This window comes from Motacilla alba, chromosome 4 (genome assembly GCF_015832195.1).
Source record: "Motacilla alba alba isolate MOTALB_02 chromosome 4, Motacilla_alba_V1.0_pri, whole genome shotgun sequence".
NCBI lineage: Eukaryota > Metazoa > Chordata > Aves > Passeriformes > Motacillidae > Motacilla > Motacilla alba.
Window position 1 is genome coordinate 54,399,392 of NC_052019.1, and position 22,056 is coordinate 54,421,447.

Below are 22,056 nucleotides of genomic sequence, written 5' to 3' on the forward strand. Positions count from 1 at the left end.
TGGCTCGGCATCTGGACCTGCTAATGCCTGGAGAGATCAGCCTGACCTTGGAGTGCCATCTTTTCACAAGGATGCAGCCCTCGCCATGGCTGTCTCCCAGAAGCACTGCAAAGATGGAGCAGAAGCTCAGAGGGCAGGAACAGGACAGCAGACGAGGCTCTCTTCCTTGCAGCTGCAATGACTTGAAAGGACTTCAAATTTCATTTCCTACTCTGCAAATGATAAATTAGCTCAGCCCCATCTTGAACTAACTCTCATACGGAGAGACAAAATGGCATCTGTCCCTAAATGCAGGAAGGTCACTTCGCAGCTACGCCACAAGACTGCATAAATGAATTCTTGGAGGCAACCAGTTTTTTTTGAGTTTAGAACTGGGCCAGCAGCATCTGCAGTCCTGCCAGTTTGGTGCTGTCAAGTATCAGTACTAGGCCTTAAGCTTCATAACAACACCAGGCTCCAGGACTTGACAGGCTTTGTCTGAACTACAACCTACTTTAGCTTAAACTTAGCTCTCATCTCCAAAGTTATTCGAGAAACTTTGCTGCACTTGCAACCTCCCCTGGGATCAGATAACTTTTGTCTAGTCTGTCCTAGCTGCAATGTCAGATTGTCCTGGTTTTGGCTGGGAGAGAGTTCATTTTTTCTTAGTAGTTGGTACAGTGCTATGTTTTGGATTCTGCATGAAAATACAGAACCACATTCATATACGAGGCTTCAGGGAAGTAGACAAGCATCTGTGTGGTGCTTAGTTGCTAGCTGAGCTTAAACCATGACACAGATACCTTTTGTTTGTCCTGTAATTTCAGCCAGGTCTTGGTTACATTATTGTTTAATTTGTTCTGACTTTAGTTTCGCTTCGTTTTGGCCAAGTGTGCGGTTCTAACCCAAAAATCACATTGTATATCAAGGAAAATACTAAGGAATTTAAGCAATCACAGCTATGACTAATCCACCCCATCGATCATCAGGAGAGAACAGTGTGCAACCCATTAATAAATACAGGGTTAAAATATATACAAAACAATCCCAAGCAGCTGCAAGACCAGGAGGGACCAAACTCCGGAACTTTCCCAAGCAGGATCCAGGATGCTGACAGCCCATTCTCATGTCACAAGCACAAGGCAAGAGCTTAGCAGCAGAAGAAAAAGGTAGATAGTCACAGCTGTCACTTTCATTGCATTTGTAACTATCTCCAACAGAAACTGGGCAATTTGAATTATTACTTAACTGGAAAAATAAGTGGTTATCCCTTTTTGAATTATTAAAAGAAGCAGAGTAAAAACAACAATTAACTCATTCTTTGTTGCCCATCATATAATTAGACACACAGCACAATCCTTAAAAAAAGTAATTTGCAAATAAATAATAACAAACCAATGTGACAGGATGATAAAGATCTTTGCATACAACAGGCCTTCAGTTCTCTTCCAGAGGCTAAAATAAGTTACTTGTTTGGAGACGTGCAAAATTTCACCCCACAGTGATCACTGTGGCATCCTTCCTATCCTGCTCCTAACAGCATGCAGCTCTGAATCCCTTTATTTCTATTATTATTTTTGTCCAGCAGTCTGGAAGTCTTAAATCTCAACTCTGAGCCACACACGAGCACGACAGCAATGTGACAGAGCAGGTGTACATCTCTCCAGGCTTGCAAACTGAGCTGCTGCCTGTCATGTCCATCTCATTTCAAGTGAACTTTTGACACGTTCATTTGTGGCTGAAGAGAAATCTGCTCTGTTTGGGGTCAAGGGGAGGAAGGCTGAGGAAGAAAACAGCTGCTCATTCCAGAAAATGCCTCTTGGAAATCCACCTGCTACAGGGAAAGAGGATCCGTTTGCTCAGGTGTACGTGGGGGGAAACACAAACCAAGGAGCACTTTCCCAGGGTCCAGACCTTCAGATGCTTTGTGAAAAGCTTCCAAAGAGGGGCAAAAAGAAGACAGGGATGCAAAAGCCCTGTCCCCTTAGCAGAGCCCTTGCAAAGGATGAAAAAGGCTTTGCTTTTATTGTTATTGCTGATGGCTTTATTTTATTCCTTGGTATTATTTCAGTCTATCTTGTGTAATTCTCTGATTTTGTGTAACAGGTTTAGTTTTAGGCAACAAATGGATTTACAGGCTTTGCTGTAGCTTAGGAGTGGGGATAGATTTTGGGGGAGCTTCTACACTGCTCCAGGTTGTGACATAAGTTGTAAGCCATTTTCCGTTCAAGTCAAGGGTAACAGTAAAGAAAGCAGCCACTACACAAATCTATTATTATCTTAAGTATTTCACGTGGTTCAGTTTTTTGGTGAGCTGCAATTCAAAGCAGTCTGAGCAAAACTAGACAGTGCTGTGCCTGTGCATTTTGGATACAGCAGATTAACATCATCACTGAGGAAATGCAAGGACTCATGACCTTTTCCCCTTTTATGATTTCTACAGCTTATCAACAAAATGACATTATACCAGGGCACTATTCTGGAAGATTACTTTTCATCCTGCAGATCACTGAAGTATACACCCTTTTGACTCCATACCTGTTATCACAGCCCAAGACACACAATCTACTCCAAGAAATGATACAGCTAAAGCAAAAAAAAACAAAAAAAAAAAAAACAAAAAAAAAAAAACAAAAAAAAAAAAAAAAAAACAAAAAAAAAAAAAACAAAAACAAAAAAAACCAAAAAAAAACCCACCAAAACATCAAAACACCACCACCACCTCTCCAATATATGTGATCACTGGTCTAAGAAATCTGTCTGTAATGCAGCTACCCCTACAGATGAAGAGGCTGTGTCAGGGAACTCAAAAAGGGAATGAGATGTAGCAAGGTCAGTCTGAAAAAGTAGTTCATATCATCTCCAGCAATCACTACAGTACAGGAGTCATTCTAGATCATGAAAGAGGAACTCCAGTGCTTGATTCCTGTTAAGCATAAATTCTGAATGCTTTCTGCATGCAGCAAAAAGGGATTACTAAAAGAAAAATTAAAAAAAAATAAAAAGCAGGGCTTAACTAAGCTATTTTTATAAGGAAGATGAGGTTATGGCATGTGTATAAACAGCATGCCACAGTGCTGAGATGGAAGCTGCATCCTGGCCACTCAGAGATGAGAACAGGGAAAGCCAAATGAAGTTCCTTGGCTCAGACCAAAGGTGTTCTGCCTCCCTTGTTCAAAGATAGCTGTCACACTTCCACTAGCAGCTGATCAGGTAATGTAGGTGTTGGGTAGATGGGTGATGGTCAAATTTACCACCACAGCAAACACCCTGTACATTTAGTCTGGAGAGCAGCATAAAGGGTAGAAATATTTCCAGACATAGTTCCTGCACCTCTGGCATTTGCTCATCTGCAGTACAATATGACTCCTAGGATACTTGGGACATTTAAATTTACTGGGACTATTAGGCAGGACTTTCCAGCTACAGTGGCACTGAGAATCTTAAACAAAACTGCCAGAGGCATATTTAAACTAAGAATTGCTTTCACTGTTAATACCACTTAATTATAAAGATTTACAAAACATTTAGCATTTAACTTTCCTGGAGACCAGCGGAGAGCACCTTTCTAAATAGCTCTTTCATTCCACCCTAATTGATCAACTCAGTTAAAACACTCATTCTAATTTTCAAGTCAGTGAGGAGGAGTCTTGCTTAAAGAACAATAGTACAGATAGCCTTTGTCCCCAAAGGTTATGTAAGACAGGCTGTGCTCTATAGTCGTGTTCAGCCAATCATATTTTTTCTTTTTTTTCATCACCTTCTTTCCCATAAAATTTTCCTCCAGTGTTTTAGCACATACACAAAGGGTCAGCTGGTAAAGCTCAAAAAGCCTGATGAATATTTTAAAAGCAGGGGCCCACAGCTTACATACAGGGAGTCATGTCATTGACAGACATGCTTCCACTGGCCTTTAGTTAAAATGAGATCCTTGGTAGAGTTCCCCTTCCATTTAAGCATTAGAAAAATCAGGCAGACAGATTTTCCAAAGTTCTGCCCTGAACACTTAGAAACCATCACTGCTAATAGGAGCTCCTCAACTCTTCAGCACTTGAGAAACCTGGCAGCTTACTTCTAGAGCATGCACTTGGGTTTCTCATATCAAAAGAACCCAACAGGCCTCAAAATCTTATTTCAGGGAATTGCAGGAGTCACATTTCACTTAAGAGTTTCCTGGCTAATAAAAGAGATCAAATTTTTCTGCTACAGCTCTGTGCTAGATTTGCATGGCCAGGTTTTGGGGAGGGAGGGGCTGGTTACAGGGGAGGCTTCTGTGAGAAGCTGCTTGAAGCTTTCCCTGTGTGTGACAGAGCCAATGCCAGCTGGCTCCAGGACAGACCCATCACTGGCCAAGGCTGAGTCCATCAGGGACTGTGGTAGAGACTCTGGGATAACATATCCAAAAAAGGGGACAAAGCTGCTGCTTTGTGAAAGAAAAAGCTCTGGGGACAGTGAAGGAAGAGGAGCAGGAGGTGCTCCCCATGCCAGACCTGGGATTTCCCTTCAGCCCTTGGAGGTGAAGCAGCTGTGCCCCTGCAGCCTTGCAGTGGCTCTGTGGAGAGAGAAGCCCACACTGGAGCAGGTTTGCTGGCAGGACAAGGGACCCTATGGGAGGAACCCACACTGGAGCAAGGGAAGAATGTGAGGGCTCCTCCCTCTGAGGAGGAAGGAGCAGTAGAAACAAGATGTGATAAATTGAACACAACTCCCATTGCCTGTGCCCCTGTACTGCTGAAGGGCAGGAGGTAGAGACAACTGGTAGTAAGTTTACTTCAGGAAGAAGGGAGGTAGAGGGGACGGTATTTTTACAATTTGCCTTTATTTCTCATTACCCTACTCGGATTTGTTTGGTAATAAATCCATTTTTCCCCAAGAAAAAGGAAGAAAAAGTCTGTCTGATGTAGCAGCTAAACTCAGAAAAACAAGCCTTTATGTGTCACCAGAGTTCTTTGTTTCAGTAGTTAAGTCATAATGTAACCTGGGAATCTCAAAGACATGAAGTGCAAGCAGGGAGAGAAATCAACATCCTGTAAAAAAACCCACACCATTAGGAAAAGACAGACAAAATCCTTGCTATTTTCTCTTCTCTTCCCTTCCCACAGGCACATTTACACCATCTCTCACTCACCATGGGCAAACGGTGTTAAGAGCATTGTGAAGAACAGCAGCTGTGATGACCACATGACTGTGAAGGAGAGCTTGAAAGTATCCCAGCAAACAAGGGTTCAAATAAAAAGGTGAGCGTCCTCCTGCACTTGCTTCCAACACTTCAACTGTTGTTGGCCTTCAATTCACATCCAAAAAGGGGGGGAAAAAAAACAATCAAAAATAATAATAATAAAAAAATTCCCACAGCCAGTATCCAGAGTCTGAGACCTATAAATGAGAAAGGAAAAAAAAAAACTGCAGTTAGTCAAACAGTAAGATAGATGTTTTCAATCAAGTCTTGCTGCATTTCTTTGCTGCCAGCAGCTGTAAAGGCAAATGTGTCTTCCCCACTCCCTGGCCCTTCAGATGCATGCACATTCCTACATAAAACAGGAATTAAAACTTATACCTGTGCAGAGAACCAGTTACCAGTTGGTGGATAACCAGTGTTCTGCCTTCTCTCTCAAAGGAGGGCCCCAGACAGCAGTTTTGAACAAAAAAGCTGAGACTTTTCCCTCCCTTTTGCATTTCTGTCGTGCCTCCGATGTGGATGCTAACAGCAAGATACCAGGCCAGGCAGTGGGATTAGTAACATAGCTTGGGAGTATTTCCATTGATGATATGCCAGAAAGCCTCTCTTATTTTGAGGCGACCTGTATGGCTTTTAATCACTGCATCTGCACCAGGCTTTGAACCCAAGCAGAGCCCAAAGTCACCCTCTTCCTATAATCAGCTACTTTCTAGTCACTGCTAGTCGAGCTCTGCAGTTATTTATTGAGGAATTAAAAAATCATGGTCTCGTCCATCCCACGTGTCCATGCCCAGGAAAGCGCGGGGAAATCTGAATCCGTGCTTGAATAGAAACATTCGCTCGTTTAAGCGGAGAACGTATTCCAGCTTTCCATCACTTTAATCTCTCCAGAAGGGGCTAGATGGCCATGGTGACTTAAACTTGGCAGGAAAAAAACAACTACACAGAGTTAAACTGCAGCAGCAGTTTGAAACTTAGCTCCCCACTGACTTTGAAATGATGAGGAAATATGAGGAATTGAAAAGTACTTTACATATCTGTTTTGAACTCCTTAGACTCTGCAGTCTTCACAGTACTGGTCTAATTAAAAACCTCTCCAAAAATCTCTGATCAACAGAAGTTATTCTTCTCTGAGCACAGAAGCTGTTTTTGCCAACTTTTGTTCTTACCCAAAACCAAGTCTGAGCCAAAAAGCTGTATGAAAAAACTGTGCTGCATGCCATTGTGATGTGGGTATATTTCTGAAAGTCTGGCATGACAAAGTGGCCTTTGTTTTGCTTCCTATCTTTACTGATCAACTAAATAAAACCCCATATTGTTCAGAACCAAAGTCTATAAAGAAGCTGCATTTTTTTTAATAAATATATCTTGCACTGCCAAGATTTTATTTTCTCACTTGACTCTCCTCCCCAGTCTGTCCCTGCAATTTGTTCACTCAAATGTAGCATTTAGTTTCCACAGTTTTTTTCTCATCTCTGTATGTGGGGTTACTAAAAAATCCAAGGTCAATCTGCAGTCAAGTGGCTTCTTTATGGACATCCTTGAAATTAAAACTTTGCTCAAGCTGGGACTAATCAAAATGGTCACTGATAATAATAAAAGTCTGCTTTTCAAACAGGGAAGAGCCTCATGAATATTTTAAATTGTACATTCGAAACAGTGATCAAGTTTTCCATTTATATTTCAGTAGGCTACCAGTACACATCAAACTACAGAACTGCCATTATTTATGCATGCTTTTTCTATAGCATCCTCTGTAAAGTTTTAAAAGTGAGAAGCTTTTTGTGCTACAAAATTTGAAAAGGCATACAGAGATGGGTGAAAGCTATCCAAGCACAGGTACACCTCCCCGAAGCAAAAGCTCAGTCAGGCAGTGAAGGAGCAAAGGTTTGTTTTCAATTTTGTTTTGTTTAAACTGAATCAGTTCTGAATAATCTAAGCCTGTTAGAAAGAGATAACATTATGGTGCAGTAAAAGGGTTTTGGGTATAACTGAAGAAGCCACAAATTAATTAGGCTCTCTATCCCAGAGAAGGGATAATTGTCAGCAAAATACTTACACAGTGCTCTTTAAATTTTTTAATTTGTCTATACATTCCTGTATGATAGGAAAAAAAAATCCTCGAATCCTATCATCTCATGGGCTGAGGCTGAATGAGCAAAGCATTCACACACTCTCTGCAAAGTCCAAACACTAATTTTTGAGAACTAATGTCTTGGAATCACCAGAGCCCCAAATAAACATTTTATCCTCCTGGAAAGCACATTATTGAGTCACAAAGCTCCTGTGCAAGAGAGACAACAGGACTAGCTCATCAGTATGCACCATTTATTCCAGTTGTAAATCTGACCAAATATTCTCTGCCCTACCATCCTTCCTGCCAGAGGAGAACACTCCAGAGATGTGACCTGTCAGGTGGTGTCTGCACACCCTGGCTGCCACAACCTTGCCCTTAAACTTGCTTCTGCAAAGCCTTCAACTCAAGCTCACACACAAGTATTACCAAATACACAATGTGTCTGGACACATGCCAGCTGTGTTTAACAACACAGGGCACCACTAGATTAACCAAGTACATTGGAATGCTGCACAATTCTGGGTGGGTTTGTATTTCATGTAATCAAATAATCACGGCATGTTTGGGAACTGGGTATCTGCAGGGAAACAGCTACATAGGAAATAAGCAGAACAAGCCTTTTTCTTAATGGTCACTCAACTCCCACAAGCAGCAGAAAGAGGCCTGCAAAACAAAATTCACTTCATTGTTGGATTACCTCCAGGCAAAGTACAGCCAAGGAGAGAAACTAGAGAAAACACTTCACTATCTGTGAGCTGTAATATAGAGTTTTACATTTATTGATGCAAGAAAGGGATACACTATCACAGTGAAAAATTTAAGTGCTTGACTTAAGGGGTTTGGACTTTAACCACAAAGATGATGCAGCCTGCATTGATTTAAGAGAAAGTTCTTCTGCTCACTGACCTTTATGCCCAAAGGGCTGCCCCTGACACCTTCACAGTCTGATCTGCTGCATCACCCAAACCAGAACTGCATGCTGGCAGCTCCCAAAAATCCAGCTCAAAATGCTACTGACAGAATAGGAGAAAGCTAAATAAAGGAACTAAGGCCTCATAGTGAAGAGATGAGCAGTGAAGTATTCATAAAGGCGTTGCTCATAAAAGAGCATTATAGATACACTGACAATCTCAACATCTACCCAAGTCTGTTCTTCAGCAGTTGATGTCAAGCAGCACATGGAGCATTTTCTGAGCTCATCTGTCGACAGTCTACAGGGAGGGTGAAAAAGAAAAGGAAACCAGTTCATGTGGTGAGTGAACAGATAGGCTGAATTCAAAGCAGAATTCAGAGCAGCGCAAGCCAAACCTGTCAGAACTCCATTTAATTACTGCCTTCTTCCAAACACAAGCCTTTGCACCTGCACAAAGCTGTTCCCTACCCTTCTCACAAGGCAAAAGCTGCTTCAGGTATCCAGCATTTCCTAGGCAGCCTGGGGAGAGGAGAGAGTGTCTTACAAAGGGGCCCATTAGCAAGAGTCAGATAAGAATGCTGTGGTTTTCTTATCCAGTTTTACTTGCAGCCATTTCCTCCCCACCCCTGAAAATGTGCAGAGCAAAACTAACTTAAACAAATCAAGGACACAAGGATTGCTTTATATTTCTTTATAGAAAAGATACCAGCCCTTATTCTCCTCCTCTGGCAAAAGTCACCAACTAAGTAGGAAATAAGTGTGATGTTTCAAACAAATATCATTTAAATTCTCTATTTACGAGGGGAAAATTTTGGAAGTAATTAAACTCCTTGAAGCTGATGGTCCAAGCTGGAACCATGGGTGTAATTCCCCATTCTCAGCATCTGCTACTTGAGATTATTTCAGGCAACGTATTCAGAATTTTGTTAAGAGAGGGAAGAGAAATAACCCAGCAAGAAAAAAATAAAACATGCAATATCTGCAAAATTAAATTAACTGAAAGAATTTTCTAACATTAAACTGAAGTAAGAGAATGAGCTGTATTTCTGCTCGCATTATGAATGGCTAAAGGAAAAAAAAATTCTTCAATACGTTTGGGCATAAGTTGTTTGCAAAACACTTTTTTTTTCTTTTTTTTTTTTTTTGCAACATTGCTAAAACGGAAAGGTTCTGCTCCTTTCCACCTTTATCCTATTTCAGGATAGAGTTTTCCCTGTCAGGTAGTCAGGATGTGGCTCCCTGGTCACTTCGTGGAGGCAGCAACACAGCCTGCCATGTAAAAGGTCACAGAGACATTACCAACTGTGTAACACAGGAGGAGCAGGGCAGGAGCAAGCTGCACTCCTGGCATTTCCACAAGCACTTTCACTCACAGCCACTCACTGAAGTTACTGCTACATGGTCATTGATGGACAGATTTTTCTATGTGTATTTTTAGGAAGTCAGGAACACGTTCCTGAATTGTCTGTAAACTTTTATCTCTGTCTGCATTCAGCTCAGGAGAATGTTCATCCTGTACCACAAAAATTTATGAAGTCAGAGTTCTCACTGAGTTCAGAAAAAAACACCTGTGTTTCTCAAAATAATGAGAGTTGTCCATGGCTTTTAGCTCTTGATTTCAAGTTTTAAGTTTGCCAGATGTGAGGTGAGGAAGCACTGTGAGAGAGCCTGGGAGCCTTCTTAGACAGGACACACCAGCTTGTGAGTTCAAACTGCTCACATCTACATGTTCTCTTTCTGTACTGCAAACCCTGCTTCTGCTCTCACACCTCTGCCGAGGTTGTGGACCCTGAAGGAAATGACTCAACCCTCTCACCCAGTATGTGCAAAATGACACAGTATTTCTAAGTCACTTCTTCCAAGAAAGATTTAAAATGAGCACTTGCACCTCTATTGCACTGAATCGCCATTCCTGTATATTAATATTCATTTTATCCGTCTTGTTTGAGAACCCAAGACCATTCTGCTTGTTATTTCCACCCTAATACCTGATGGAGCACTCTGCAAAGTAATTTTAAAAACCTTAAAAACCCTCAACAATGACAACAAGGTCTAATAAGTTTGTGTTTATCCTGGATTCTCGGGTATCACTGCAGCGCTACTTACACTTCCCTGAGGAGAGAGGCCAGGGCAGCAAGGAGCCACTCTCAGCTCAAACCAGGCTCATCAACCACCTGTTTAGGCTATAATTCAAAGTGACAAAGAGCTCTTTAGATGTTCTGCGGGATTTGCTGCAAAATAACTCTCAAGTGTTAACTGAGTTAATTCATTTCAGATTAATCAAGCGTTTGATGAAAGCATACCCAAATACAGATCAGCTGAACATAGTAGTTCTTGGGTTTTTTTTTCCTGTGTAGGTGAAATAGAGGCTTTTGTGCTGTTCCAGAGGTCAAAAGGGGAACTTGAGCTATCAGCTGCTTTTTGGTTTTCCCATTCAATACAGAATCAAAGCAATTTCAGCAGAAAATGATAATTATGCTAACAGTGAAGCCATTCACACATCTTGCGACTACACATGGAAGGATGGGGGGAAGTAACAGAGAGAGAAAAGTTAAGAGTCTTGAAAATATGGTCTAGAAGTTTAGAAAGAATGTACTGAATTCTACATCTGAATATCACAGCTACTGAATGTTCCAGACTTTCTTTAAGTGTCTGCTGGTTTATCCTTGGCAATATAATTAATCACAGATTTAAGAGGAAAGTACACCATTCACAAGGTCCCTGCATGTGTGCAAATATATGATAACACATGCAAAATTTCAAAAGGTGCAGAGTATCATGTGAGGATGTGGTAAAATATGCAAATGTTTGTATTGCATTACCACCCCAGATCAACGGGCTTTCTGAAAACTGCTTACAAAAAACTTGGTACTCTCGCTGGTTAAGCACCACCTGCTAAAGCAGATCACAGCTGGCAAGAAGCATGTCAGCCCCTCCACTCCAAACCCATCAGGACAAAAAATAACCCTGTAAGTATTGGGAAAGCTGTACAGCTCTTCACACAAGCTGAACAGCACCATAAACTTCTGACCACCTGGAACAATCCTATGTCATCACCGTATACAGCAATCATTGTAACAATCTTCTGAGAAATTCTGGGGACGTGTTAAGATCTTTCTCAAAAATTTATTATACCTACATAATATACCCATCTTCCTCAAATGCTTTAGTTGATAGCACATCTTTATAGAGGGAAAATAATGCATAAGCAAGCACTCTTCACAGTATTGCCAACAGTTATGATTTCATTGCAAAACTCAATATGTGGCAGCTTCTTGCAATAATAAAAATTTCAGCTTTCTTTTCAAGTAAATTTCTCTTTGCAAAGAGAAGCTCAAAAATAGGATCCAAATACAGCTCAGAGGCTCAGTAAACCGGTGGTAAATAAACATAATTTAAATTGATTCGAAATTCGCATGACTTTTAATCAAATCTTGGGTTTTTTTGGGTTTTTTCCCCGTGAATGTTACAGGATGTTGAAAGTCTGGGTCTGACAATACTCTCACCATGCTTATTTGCATTCCATAGAGCCTTCGGCAATTCTTCTGTGACAAATAAAACACGTGTGGTGCGTGCACTGAAAATGCAAACTTATCACCAGGGTCAGCATAATTTTAATTTCCCTTTGCTACCATAAACTCAGCTTATGTTTTGAGGCATCACCTCTCCCACACATCCTGGCCCCATTTCTTCAAGAGCCTTACCATGACTGTAATTGTGATGGCACAGATCCTGCACGGGGTCTTGCTTTAATGTGAAGTAGTGACAGCCTCCAAGGAGAAAATTAGCCAATGGAAATGACAGAAAATTCCATGAGAGTTCAAAGAGGGGAAGCAGAGCCTGATATTGGGACCAGAAAAGGACTACTCCTAAATGCCTCTGGATGCAGCCTTTAAAATACTTTTCAATATTCATTTATCCTCCCTATCTCTCCCTTCCTGCTGTCTCCTTCATACCACCTTTAATTTTCTTCCTTTGCTCTTCCTGGCAGGATAGGACCTCTTTAACTTGCATTGCTCCAGATGGATGAGGAGCTGCAGATAGACATAGAGAAAGTTTTGTGACATTTACCGTCACTACAAGGATGGGCTTTCTCACTGAGGTGTGCAGGGGAATGCAGGGAGAAGCAATTTCTCTTTTGCCTGAATCCATCAGGAGGCAGCCCAGAGCTCATATTGGTGGCCTTCTTCCCTCTGTGCATCAGCCAGGAACAGCTGTTTGCTCCCCAAAAGCAGCATTATGTCAGAGAAGTTTCTTACTTACAAAGATGACAGTGGACCACTTTTTTGTGAGCCCTGCAATTCAGAAAAAGAGCAAAGGGCTGACTTGTGCCCACCCTGGGGCACTCTCCTCCACAGCCCAGTTGGCCCCACACTTCTTTGGCTACGAAGGTTAAAGAGCACAGTTAAAGACATAACAGATACAGAGAATTGAGCAATGCTGAGCTGAAGCACAAAGCCTTGCCCCCCCTTTGATGGCTTGTTTCATGGGACCTGACAGATAGCAACACATGAACCAAAAATACCAGGATTGTGACTGCATTTCTCATAGGAAGCCATACTTGTGACAGTGCTGGGTTTCCTCAGCCTTTGACTTGCTCCAGCTCCACTCACTACTTGCAAATAGGACTATGTGCAGGAATACCACAGGGAAAAGGTACCACTTGATTGAGGAATTGCAATGAAAACAGCCAGAAAACTGTAATCTATTTCCTATTTGTAAAATGTGCATCCACTGCATTTTTTATCCTGCTGTTGCTTAGTATTCTCTTCTCAAATGGATGGTAGCAGATATGACTTGTTTTACTCTAAGAAATTGTAAATTTCCTTCCCTTTTTGTGCTGATTAGGAAGTTAACAGGCAGTATAAGGAGGGAGAATAACTTTTCCCATTGAAAATGTACTGCTGTTGAAAGACAACAACAAGAAATCACCTTACACACAACTCTATGCATACATGCACAACATCAAAAGAAACAAAAATTACTAGTAAATGAGATTAATGGCAAAAGCCAGGTGAATAACACATTTTTAAAGGAGAGTTATCTAGGAAAAAGCTAAGTTTAATTGTCTTTCAGATCTGTTATGATGTAATAAATGTCTATTAATGTTTAGCAGCAAATTGGCTTTTAATGATCATCACTATTTTTAGCTGGTGGGTGACACGTAGTTTAAATATAAACCAGATTTATGTTTTGCACACCAGGATGACTTTCTCAGATGACTCTCCTTGATTTAACCTCTTCACACCCCACAAGATATTTAATATAATTTTATTTCTAATAGACTGTGAGCCAATAGGATTGTATTTGCTACTACTGATGTTTTCAATGAGAAATAAAATCAATGAGGTTTATGCTGAAGATAAGTGTAAGTGATTAGTTAAGTGTAAGTGGCTTGGAAAATATTAGGAGGGCTACATTATTCAAGCAAATAATGCAAATTAAAAAAGACTCTGGATTGAAGTAAAATCTATTAAAAACTCCTGACCTTGCTGTGTTGGAAAAAATCTTAGCTAGAATTTGTTCTTTTGGGACTGCCTCAAAAATGAGCATTAGTAGGCGAGAAATTTTGTCACATTTTTGAACACAAAGCAGTCAACTTTAAACATTCATACCTACAAAGAAAAAAAAAAAAAGAAAAAAAAAATCTTCTTTTTAGACCTAGAGACAAAGAGCAGCCCAGTAGGTTGCTAGGAGAAAAATAAACAGCACTTGGTGTCGTATAAAAAGAGCAGGCAAGCGAAGCAAAGCCCTGCATACACTGCCTGGGAAAGCAAGACAGGAACACAGAAGCAGCATTCTGCACCACTCTCAAAAAAAAAAAAAAAAAAAAAAAAAAAAAAAAAAAAAAAAAAAAAAAAAGATATGCATACAGAAGAATAAAGGTTGCACCTACATTTCTAGGTGTGGTATTCTCGAGTGAGTTGCATACACAGAAACAATAGCAAAAGCAATAGGGCAAATTGCTGAACAAAAAGTATTTATAGATCCCTAAAGCAAATGTCCGTGTAGTAATTACCAATAGACTGTTTTTCCACATTTTTCTATGTTAATGAATTCTGTAGAACAGTAATCAAGAGTCAAACCTCTTTGATCTTCAGAGGGGAAATAAAAAGAAAGATTTAATTACTGTACTCATTTTCTGCACAGATACTTTTGTTATTACTTATATTCTACTAACAGAGGTCACCATCTCACCCAAAACCCAGTTATCAAAGGTCTTTGGCATTCTCACAGTAAAAAAAAAACAAACAACCTTCTTCCTCCTTACCCCTTCCTCCCTCATATTATCCAAACAACAAAGAATGGCATGAAAACACTCTTTTGCAGAGAACAGAGCTGTAGAGGAAGAGGGGCTGGGGATTTCTATGTGTGCCCTTCAACTCTGAAATCAAGCCAGTTAGTGGACCATTTCCAGCCAACTTTGATAACTGTCATAAATACTCAACATCCCTTTAACCCCTGCAGAAGCAGCCCTTCAGAACTGCACCCAGTCCAACCCCTAAGGAAATACCCCTCAAACACAAGCCGAAAGACTGCAACTTTTTTTGATCTCCTTCCTAATGAGGAGCATCGCATCACTGCACGCAACAGTGACTTCAAAACTGAAAGGGCCACTGCATTACAGCTGAGAGTCAACACTTGTCTTGGTACTACAAAGAAAACATTTTATATGAGAACCTCTGCATGCATAAAATATTTATATAATACAGATCACACACACCCTCTTCCCTTCTGAAGTGAAACAAAGGCCAGATATTTCCAGCTGAAACTACAAGAGGGATCTTAACTAAACAGAACATTTAGACCTGGATGGAATTTCACCAGGAGCTTCCAGCTGAAGCCTCCGCTCTCACATCCCAACTTGGCATCATCACAATATATACATGGTAACCAGCTCTTCTCCACAGTAACTAGCACCTTAACCCTTGCAAAAAGTATTTTTAAAAGCCAAATACTTGCTTTTTGCAAAAGAAAAGCAAGTTTTGCAGAAGAAAATCTTACTCCAGTAAGCATGTGTGCTTTTTAATAGGTACTATCAATTTTTAAACAGTAAAATACTTGGATGAGTGAAAGGCTAAAATTAATTAATTCCTTGAGTGCTTTCTAGCAGAAATTAATTGTGAGGACAATCAGGACAAACGTGCTTTTTCAGAGAATTGTCTTGGGCGCTGAGTAAGGACTATGAGACACTTGTCCTCTTTTCACGCCTCATAGCTAAGGATCAGTAGCAACCACCTAAAGAGAAAATGCACCTGTTGTGAAATTTGCCAGTATAACACGTGCCTGCCTCTGTAAGCCTCAAACACATTTCTTAATGACAAATTACATAGTAACACCCACTGAGAGGGCCACCAGAAAACTGAAAGCAGGCTTTAGCACAGAAGGTTATCTTAAGTCCCAGAAAATGATGCAGTGTCATGTAAAGAATGGGAAGGGGAGAACCCCAAAATAAACACAGAAAATTCTTCAATACCTTTTCCTCCCAGTTAAACTTGGGAGTCCTACTTGACTCCCTATAAAATCATAGGGTTGAGACTTATGTTTTAGCTAAACTACTGCAGGACAAGAGTGACTGCATTCAATATCAATGCTCTCATTTGTAGCAACTTGTCCAACTGAAGCAACAATCTTCCTTAACATTTTACATTTTAAAATATGCATTGAATTTAGACTAATCAAGAAAGGATTCCAAACATTTAACTCAGTCACAGCTACCTGGCAAAATCAAATACCATCTAGTACAGACAGACTGGCTGTACCACTAGAAACTCTGCAATGAATTTAATTATTCAGCTTCCATTATTTATAAGGAAACAGCAAATAACCTCATTTCCATATATCTGAGTATAACAGCTGTAAAATTTGCTGTAACACCTTTATTTGTGGTATCAAAGTCCATTTCCGATTTTGCTCTTAATGCCTTGCTTCCACCTAGATAAAAAGTGAGATGTCTCAGTAGTTGAGGAGTAACATTTAATTTCAGGAGTCATATTCAATTCCAAAGAAGAAATTAAGCACCTCTGGCAACTAGAAGGCAGAATAATTAATCTGGAGTATGGGCCTGTCTCCTGTGATATTTTGCAGGGGACTGTGTAAACACCAAAATGTAGCTATGTTTGATAGGCAACATGAATTTGGGGGGAAGAGGGAGAATTTTGGTGACTCCTGAAATGTTTCCTGTGAAAGAAAGACCCCATTTCTCATTCCTCTGCAGGAGAAGGTTCCAAAAGCACTGCTGCTCTAAAGCCAGCTCATCTGAGGTCACTGGCAAAATCCTGCTGATAGTTAAAGAAAGATGTACAATCAAGAGAGAGCTTTTGAAAACATCACTCTAAACCTAGTAAGCATCAAGTAAAACCTTTGTTATTTAAGGTAATAGCTGGAAGTGAAACTGCAATAAAGTACTTCATTTGATTATCTGAAAGGCAATTCACTGTAAACAACAAACAACAACTCTTTACTACATCTTTACTTTGACTTATTTTACTGTAAGTGGACTAAGCACTGTAGTTTATAAAACAAGGGGATAAATGACAGAGAGACATCAACCCTAAATATTTTGCTAAAGAAATCACTCTTCTGTTCATTTTGTTCTCCCTATAAGGGAGGTTCACAAGGCTAAAGCAGAAACACTGGGCTTCAAAAGTAACCAAAATTGGCAAATTGTGCAGAAAGATAGATAGTGTCATTGTTTAGTACTTGGCATCAGTGTGGATCTGAGCAAGCAAGAACACAGATTGCCTGTGATGGGAAAATCTATCAAATGTAAAAGAGCCAACTGATGGCTAAAACTCTAACATTAAGGTCCTTTCATTCATTGCTTACCTTCCATTTACATCAGTTTCATTTCCAAAGCAAAGGGACCCCAAGAGGCAGTGCCTGACTTGAAAGAGAACTGTATTTCAGCTAAGAGCAAGATCAAGACCTTCTTACCAAGACCCAAACTTACAATCAAGGAAAAAGCTCAATATCTGAAGTTCATTTTCCCCAAAATAACACTTTTCCGTTTGAGCTTTGCCTATACTGGTTACAGAAATACGAAGAGAAGACTTAAGTTTGTTTTCTGAGAGCAAGGAGGGATAGATTACTGCCTGGCATCGGTGTCCCTTCTGACCACACAATCCAACACTGCCTTTGCCCAAAGCTCACTTGCAGGGCAAACACAGCCAGTACAGTTCATACACAAGCCCACAGACCGAGGTCCCAGCCAGGGCTGTCTCATTATGGAAGAAAACAGAAATAGCATTCCTAAATTGGATGCGATCACCAGGAACAATTTAGCATCAAATGCTTCAAAATCTCCATGTGAAAAGCCAAAACACTGCATACCAGATCTCAGGCTGTAGATAGCCTAGGGTGAGAGAGCAGGCAAGTCCAAACAGGACATTTTGCTATCAGGAATTTATCAGAGGTCATGCATTATTTCTTCCTCTTGCATTAGGAATTAAACCCACTGATGTGGGGCTCAGACTGGCAGAGTGAAGGGGGGACAGATGACTCAAACAAGCACCTTGTCACAGCTAGAGGGACAAAGCAACGTTTGGCAGAAAGCTCTGCTAATGTCAGAGGTTGACATCCTCTTCATCCATGAGGGGCTTGTTGAGTGCCACAGCCACATATTGACAGCAGGAAACAAAAATGCCTTTTCATGTTAATCAGCTTGGGAAACTTCCAAGAGTTTCATTCCCCCCCTTCTACGACTGCCCTTGTCTTAAAAAAAATCCAATATTGAGACTAACACAGTCCACTCCCAAACACAAGAAAATCAGGTGGTTTTACCAGCCTGAGTCTTTACAAGACCCATCACCTGAAGAGGAAGGAGCTAATCAACTCAGAGACAAGGAAATCATGCTGGGTTATCCAGCAGCAGAACTGAATTTCCCTCTGAGGCACCAGAAGTCTCTGGCTCACATGACTGGGTATGCCAGGACTTCTCGACCAACCTACACATATCAGGGAAATCCTGACAAAGTTACCTTTATCTCCTCCTTGAGAATTAAAATTATGTAAGCTGTCCCTTCAGAACAAAAAGATAGGGATTTGCTCTTATCCAAGCATTTCTGATCCAAATGACTTTTTCTGAATTTTACATTTTCCTAAAAATAATTATCAATTTCAATATTTTATAAAAATTAGGTTTTTCTATTACTAGGTTAGAAATTACTTTTTCTGATAATGTTTTAATCCATGGCACTTCATTTTAAGAAACTAAGGTGCTCTTAACAGAAGATTTCAGTTGTGTTGAAACATTCTGGCTGATACATGATTTTGATTAAGAAAGCCAATTTGCTGGAGAAAATAGTATCCCCGGATTTTTTTCCCCCTCCTCAAAACTGCCAATAACTTAAAAGCAATTTTCCCTCTATTTAGAGAAGATACGTGCAATGCGATGACTCAGATCACTGTTGCATAAAATGGTCAGACCACTGGGCAGTCTTCCATGAGCTGAGAGGAGAACCAGGAGGAACCACCATGCTGCTGAAAATGAAGGCTGCTGCTGGAAAGCTCTCCATGTCCCTGATTCCCTCACCATTTCTGCAGTGTTTCCCTCAGAAAGAGGGCAAGTCCCTTCTCCCCCATCCTCCTCCAATGCAAAATCCACACACATTTTCAGGCCAACTTTTTCCTGCTACCAAATGTACTTCAGCCTGCATATGCTCCACCTTTTAAACACCTAGAGCCTCAACCCCACAGGGCTCAGCCCCAAACTCACTGACTTTTCCCTCAGAAGCACTGCCATGAATCCAAGCCTTTCATTACTGTAAGGCAAGACTGAGAGGAACCAAAAGGTGGAGAATAGCTGAGGACACAGATCTTCCTAAAATTCCTTATGTAAATAATTAGAAGTTAGCCACAATTAAACCAGAACAGCTAAGTCAGACAGTGGGGCTGCTCCCTGGTGGCAAATATCTTTTTTTAGTCTTCCCCACCAACTTCAGCATTCCTTGTGCAAAAAGGAACCAGGGAAGAGAACCAAGGGAGTGGAGCATGTTCCAGCACTGCCATCCTCCAGTGCCACACAATGAGCTCAAGCACTGTTCTCTGCAAGACTCTCTTGTGTTTCAGCTCCCCCTACATACTTTAGTTTCCTGCCTGCCATGAAATTCGTTCAGACAAGTGAGGTGCCAGACTGGAGTGTTCTTTCACTGATCTTTCTCTGACCTAATCTGTGCCTTGCCATTCTCATCCACAAATAACTGGAAGTAGGGAGGCAGAGTCAGAGTCTCCCCTACCACGCATGGCACCACTGGCCAAGCAAACACTATAGCTACAAAGCTCACATCAGGAATAATTGGCAGTAAAGCTCAGGGCTGTCTTTCAAAATAAAAAAAAGTGAATCCTGAAATGGTTAGCATAGTACTTTGGATCCACAGGACTTCCTGGTGCCTCCCTCTCCCACAGCATTTAGGCTACCTTTCCTTGCAAAAACAGCCAGCACCTTTGATTCATTTTCGACTACTAATCTTCCAGTGAGAAGTAGGCTTTTATCCAGTTTAAGAGAAAATGTCAGGCTGGTTCATCCTACCTAATGAAATCATTGTCACGTACATAGTTTCAGAGAATACCTGCAGACCACACTTAAGACTAAACCAGGACTTAGCAGTCCTCATAGCCCTTCAGTGGCTCTACATTTTCTCTCTGTAATTTATATCAGCAAAGTTCTTGTGAAATTGAGCAAGCTCCAATGCTTAAAACACATACCTTCATCTTCTTAACCATTGGATGTCTGAAAAGGTTTTCCCCATATTAAGGAAAGGGACAAAAAGGAATACTCAGGAACACCACCACATGGTTATCCGAGGCAGGACAGAAACAATTGTAGGGATAAGCAGCAAAGCCAGAGCTCATCTTCACAAAGCCAGTAATTGTGTCCATGAGGCCAGCAATTTCAAAGGCAGCCTGCATGAAAATCACTACGAAATGAAAACATCAAACTCATGTCTCTGTGGTGTAAAGCAAAGCTATGCTGCATCCACAGTGAGAAAATTAAATCAATACTGTTCAGGGGCAATATTGGGAAGCCACTAACCAAACGAGCAGCAATGTGAACCTATTGATTCAGTACAGCTATACTTCCATGCATCTTTCTTCACCTTCTGAAACATTTCCATCACCTTGCATTATGTAAAACTGGATACTGTAACTCTAATTAATATTTCCCAAAACCTGAAGTCAAAATCAGACAATTACAGGGACCCTTGGTAGCATTAAAGGTTTGTCAAAACCTATTGAGAACAAAAATTATTCTTAAATTATTTTGCTTTCTTTAAATTATCAGGCTGAACACTTAGTTAGAACAACCTCAGGCAGTAAGGCTACCTGGATGGGTTTGTGACAAGCACTGCTTGCCTGAAAGCTGCTACTGCTGAGCACACAGGAGTGCAGACAAAGTGCACTGCTAAGTGGGGACAAAACCAGGCAAAATTAATGCCTGGGCTAATTTTATTGTGCATCCAGAGATGGATAAGCTTGTCAGCCACTGGAGACTTGCATGTCCCTGTCTTCCTTCTCAGCCAGGTGAAAGGCTTCTGGGGACATACTTACCTTCCTCTCCCTCCCCCCACTGCTCCCCTGGTCTCAGGGTGAAAACCAGGGCAGGATTAGAAAAGAACTGGAGGATAAACACATCGGTAAAACAATAAATACCAGCTAGACAGCTTGGAGGGTCAGGAGATGTTTAGGAAGATTACAAGTTCAAAGACCACAGCAGCAGCAAGCACTGACAGATAAAATGCACTGCTCTTTCTGAAAAGTACATGCAAGTTGCACATATGTATGTTGTGCATAGATACAGTTTTTCATACAAAAATTTAAATTTTAACCTTTTTTTTTTTTTCCCAAAAGTCCTGGAACATGAAAGCACCTTACTACTGCTTTCCTACAGCAGAGTGCATCCCCACAGAGTGCTGACAAGGAGAACTGATGTCAGAGGCCTCCAAAGGGATTTCCTTAGCAAGTCAGAGATTCGGGAGTTTTGGCAGAAGCAGTGGGGGTAAGAAGGGGCTGCACAGGAACCCCCCAACTTCCCAGCAGTATCTCAAGGGAAACCCTGTGTGGTCACTATGGCCACTGCCTGGTCTTGTTCCCTCCCCTCCTGGTGGAGAGCAGCAGCACCTCTGGACAGCGGGACCTTCTCTTTGGGGCTGCACACCATGCCCAGTTGGTGTGGGACCCTCCACCACCAGGGCCCCTTGCCCCTGCAGCCACTCCTGAACCCAAGGCTTTCCTCTGATGACCCTCAAGAAGCCATCCTCCTCCTCCCTCCACACCTTGCTGCTCAGTCCCCAAGGTGACCCCAGTGCTGACGCTCTCAGACCCAGCAGAGCAGACACAGGTCCCTCATGTTGCTTTCAGACCCCAGTCCAGGGCCTATTACCTTGACCAAGAGGCCATTAAATTGCTGGCAAGACACTAATAATGCTTTGCAGAAGATTCTTTATCTGAGACTGAATGCCTTGAAGCCACCACAGAGCCCCAAAGTGCCCCAGCAGGCCAAAAAGTGTGGGGAGAACAGGGCTGCTGTCCTTCAGCAAGTGAAGGGGACAGACTGCATTTAAACAGTCAAGCAGCACCTACAGAAGTACTCTAAAAACCACACAGCCTTAGCAAAAGCTGGCCCAAGGTCTACAAGGCTTCCCCCTCTCCTCCAGAATAATCAGATTTTAAACATACCCTTCAGAGAAATGGTCCAGTCATTATTAGTAACTGTTTCTTATGTGCATCAGTAAAAGATGTAGTGCTACAGAGACTAAATGGGACTTACAGAAAAGAAGCCATAAATCTTTGTCAGCCTCTCAGAAATGAACACTTAATACAACTAGCTTGGAGTACTTCACTTCTCACTCAGCCGAGGTACCAATTATGGCACCACTATGATATATTTTAATCACTGTTGTGTTAATG

General features: G+C 41.2%; 1 protein-coding gene across 27 annotated transcripts in view; it reads right to left on the reverse strand.

Moving 5' to 3' along the window:
* ADGRL3 (adhesion G protein-coupled receptor L3) overlaps positions 1–22,056 on the reverse strand; it is a 492,252-nt gene that overhangs the window by 311,548 nt on the left and 158,648 nt on the right. For all 27 annotated transcript variants that reach the window (XM_038134649.1, XM_038134653.1, XM_038134633.1 and 24 more), the window contains exon 3: positions 5,108–5,355. In XM_038134649.1, coding sequence (XP_037990577.1) covers positions 5,108–5,162 — 55 coding nt within the window. In that variant the 5' untranslated portion in view covers positions 5,163–5,355. The remainder of the gene's footprint in view (positions 1–5,107; positions 5,356–22,056) is intronic.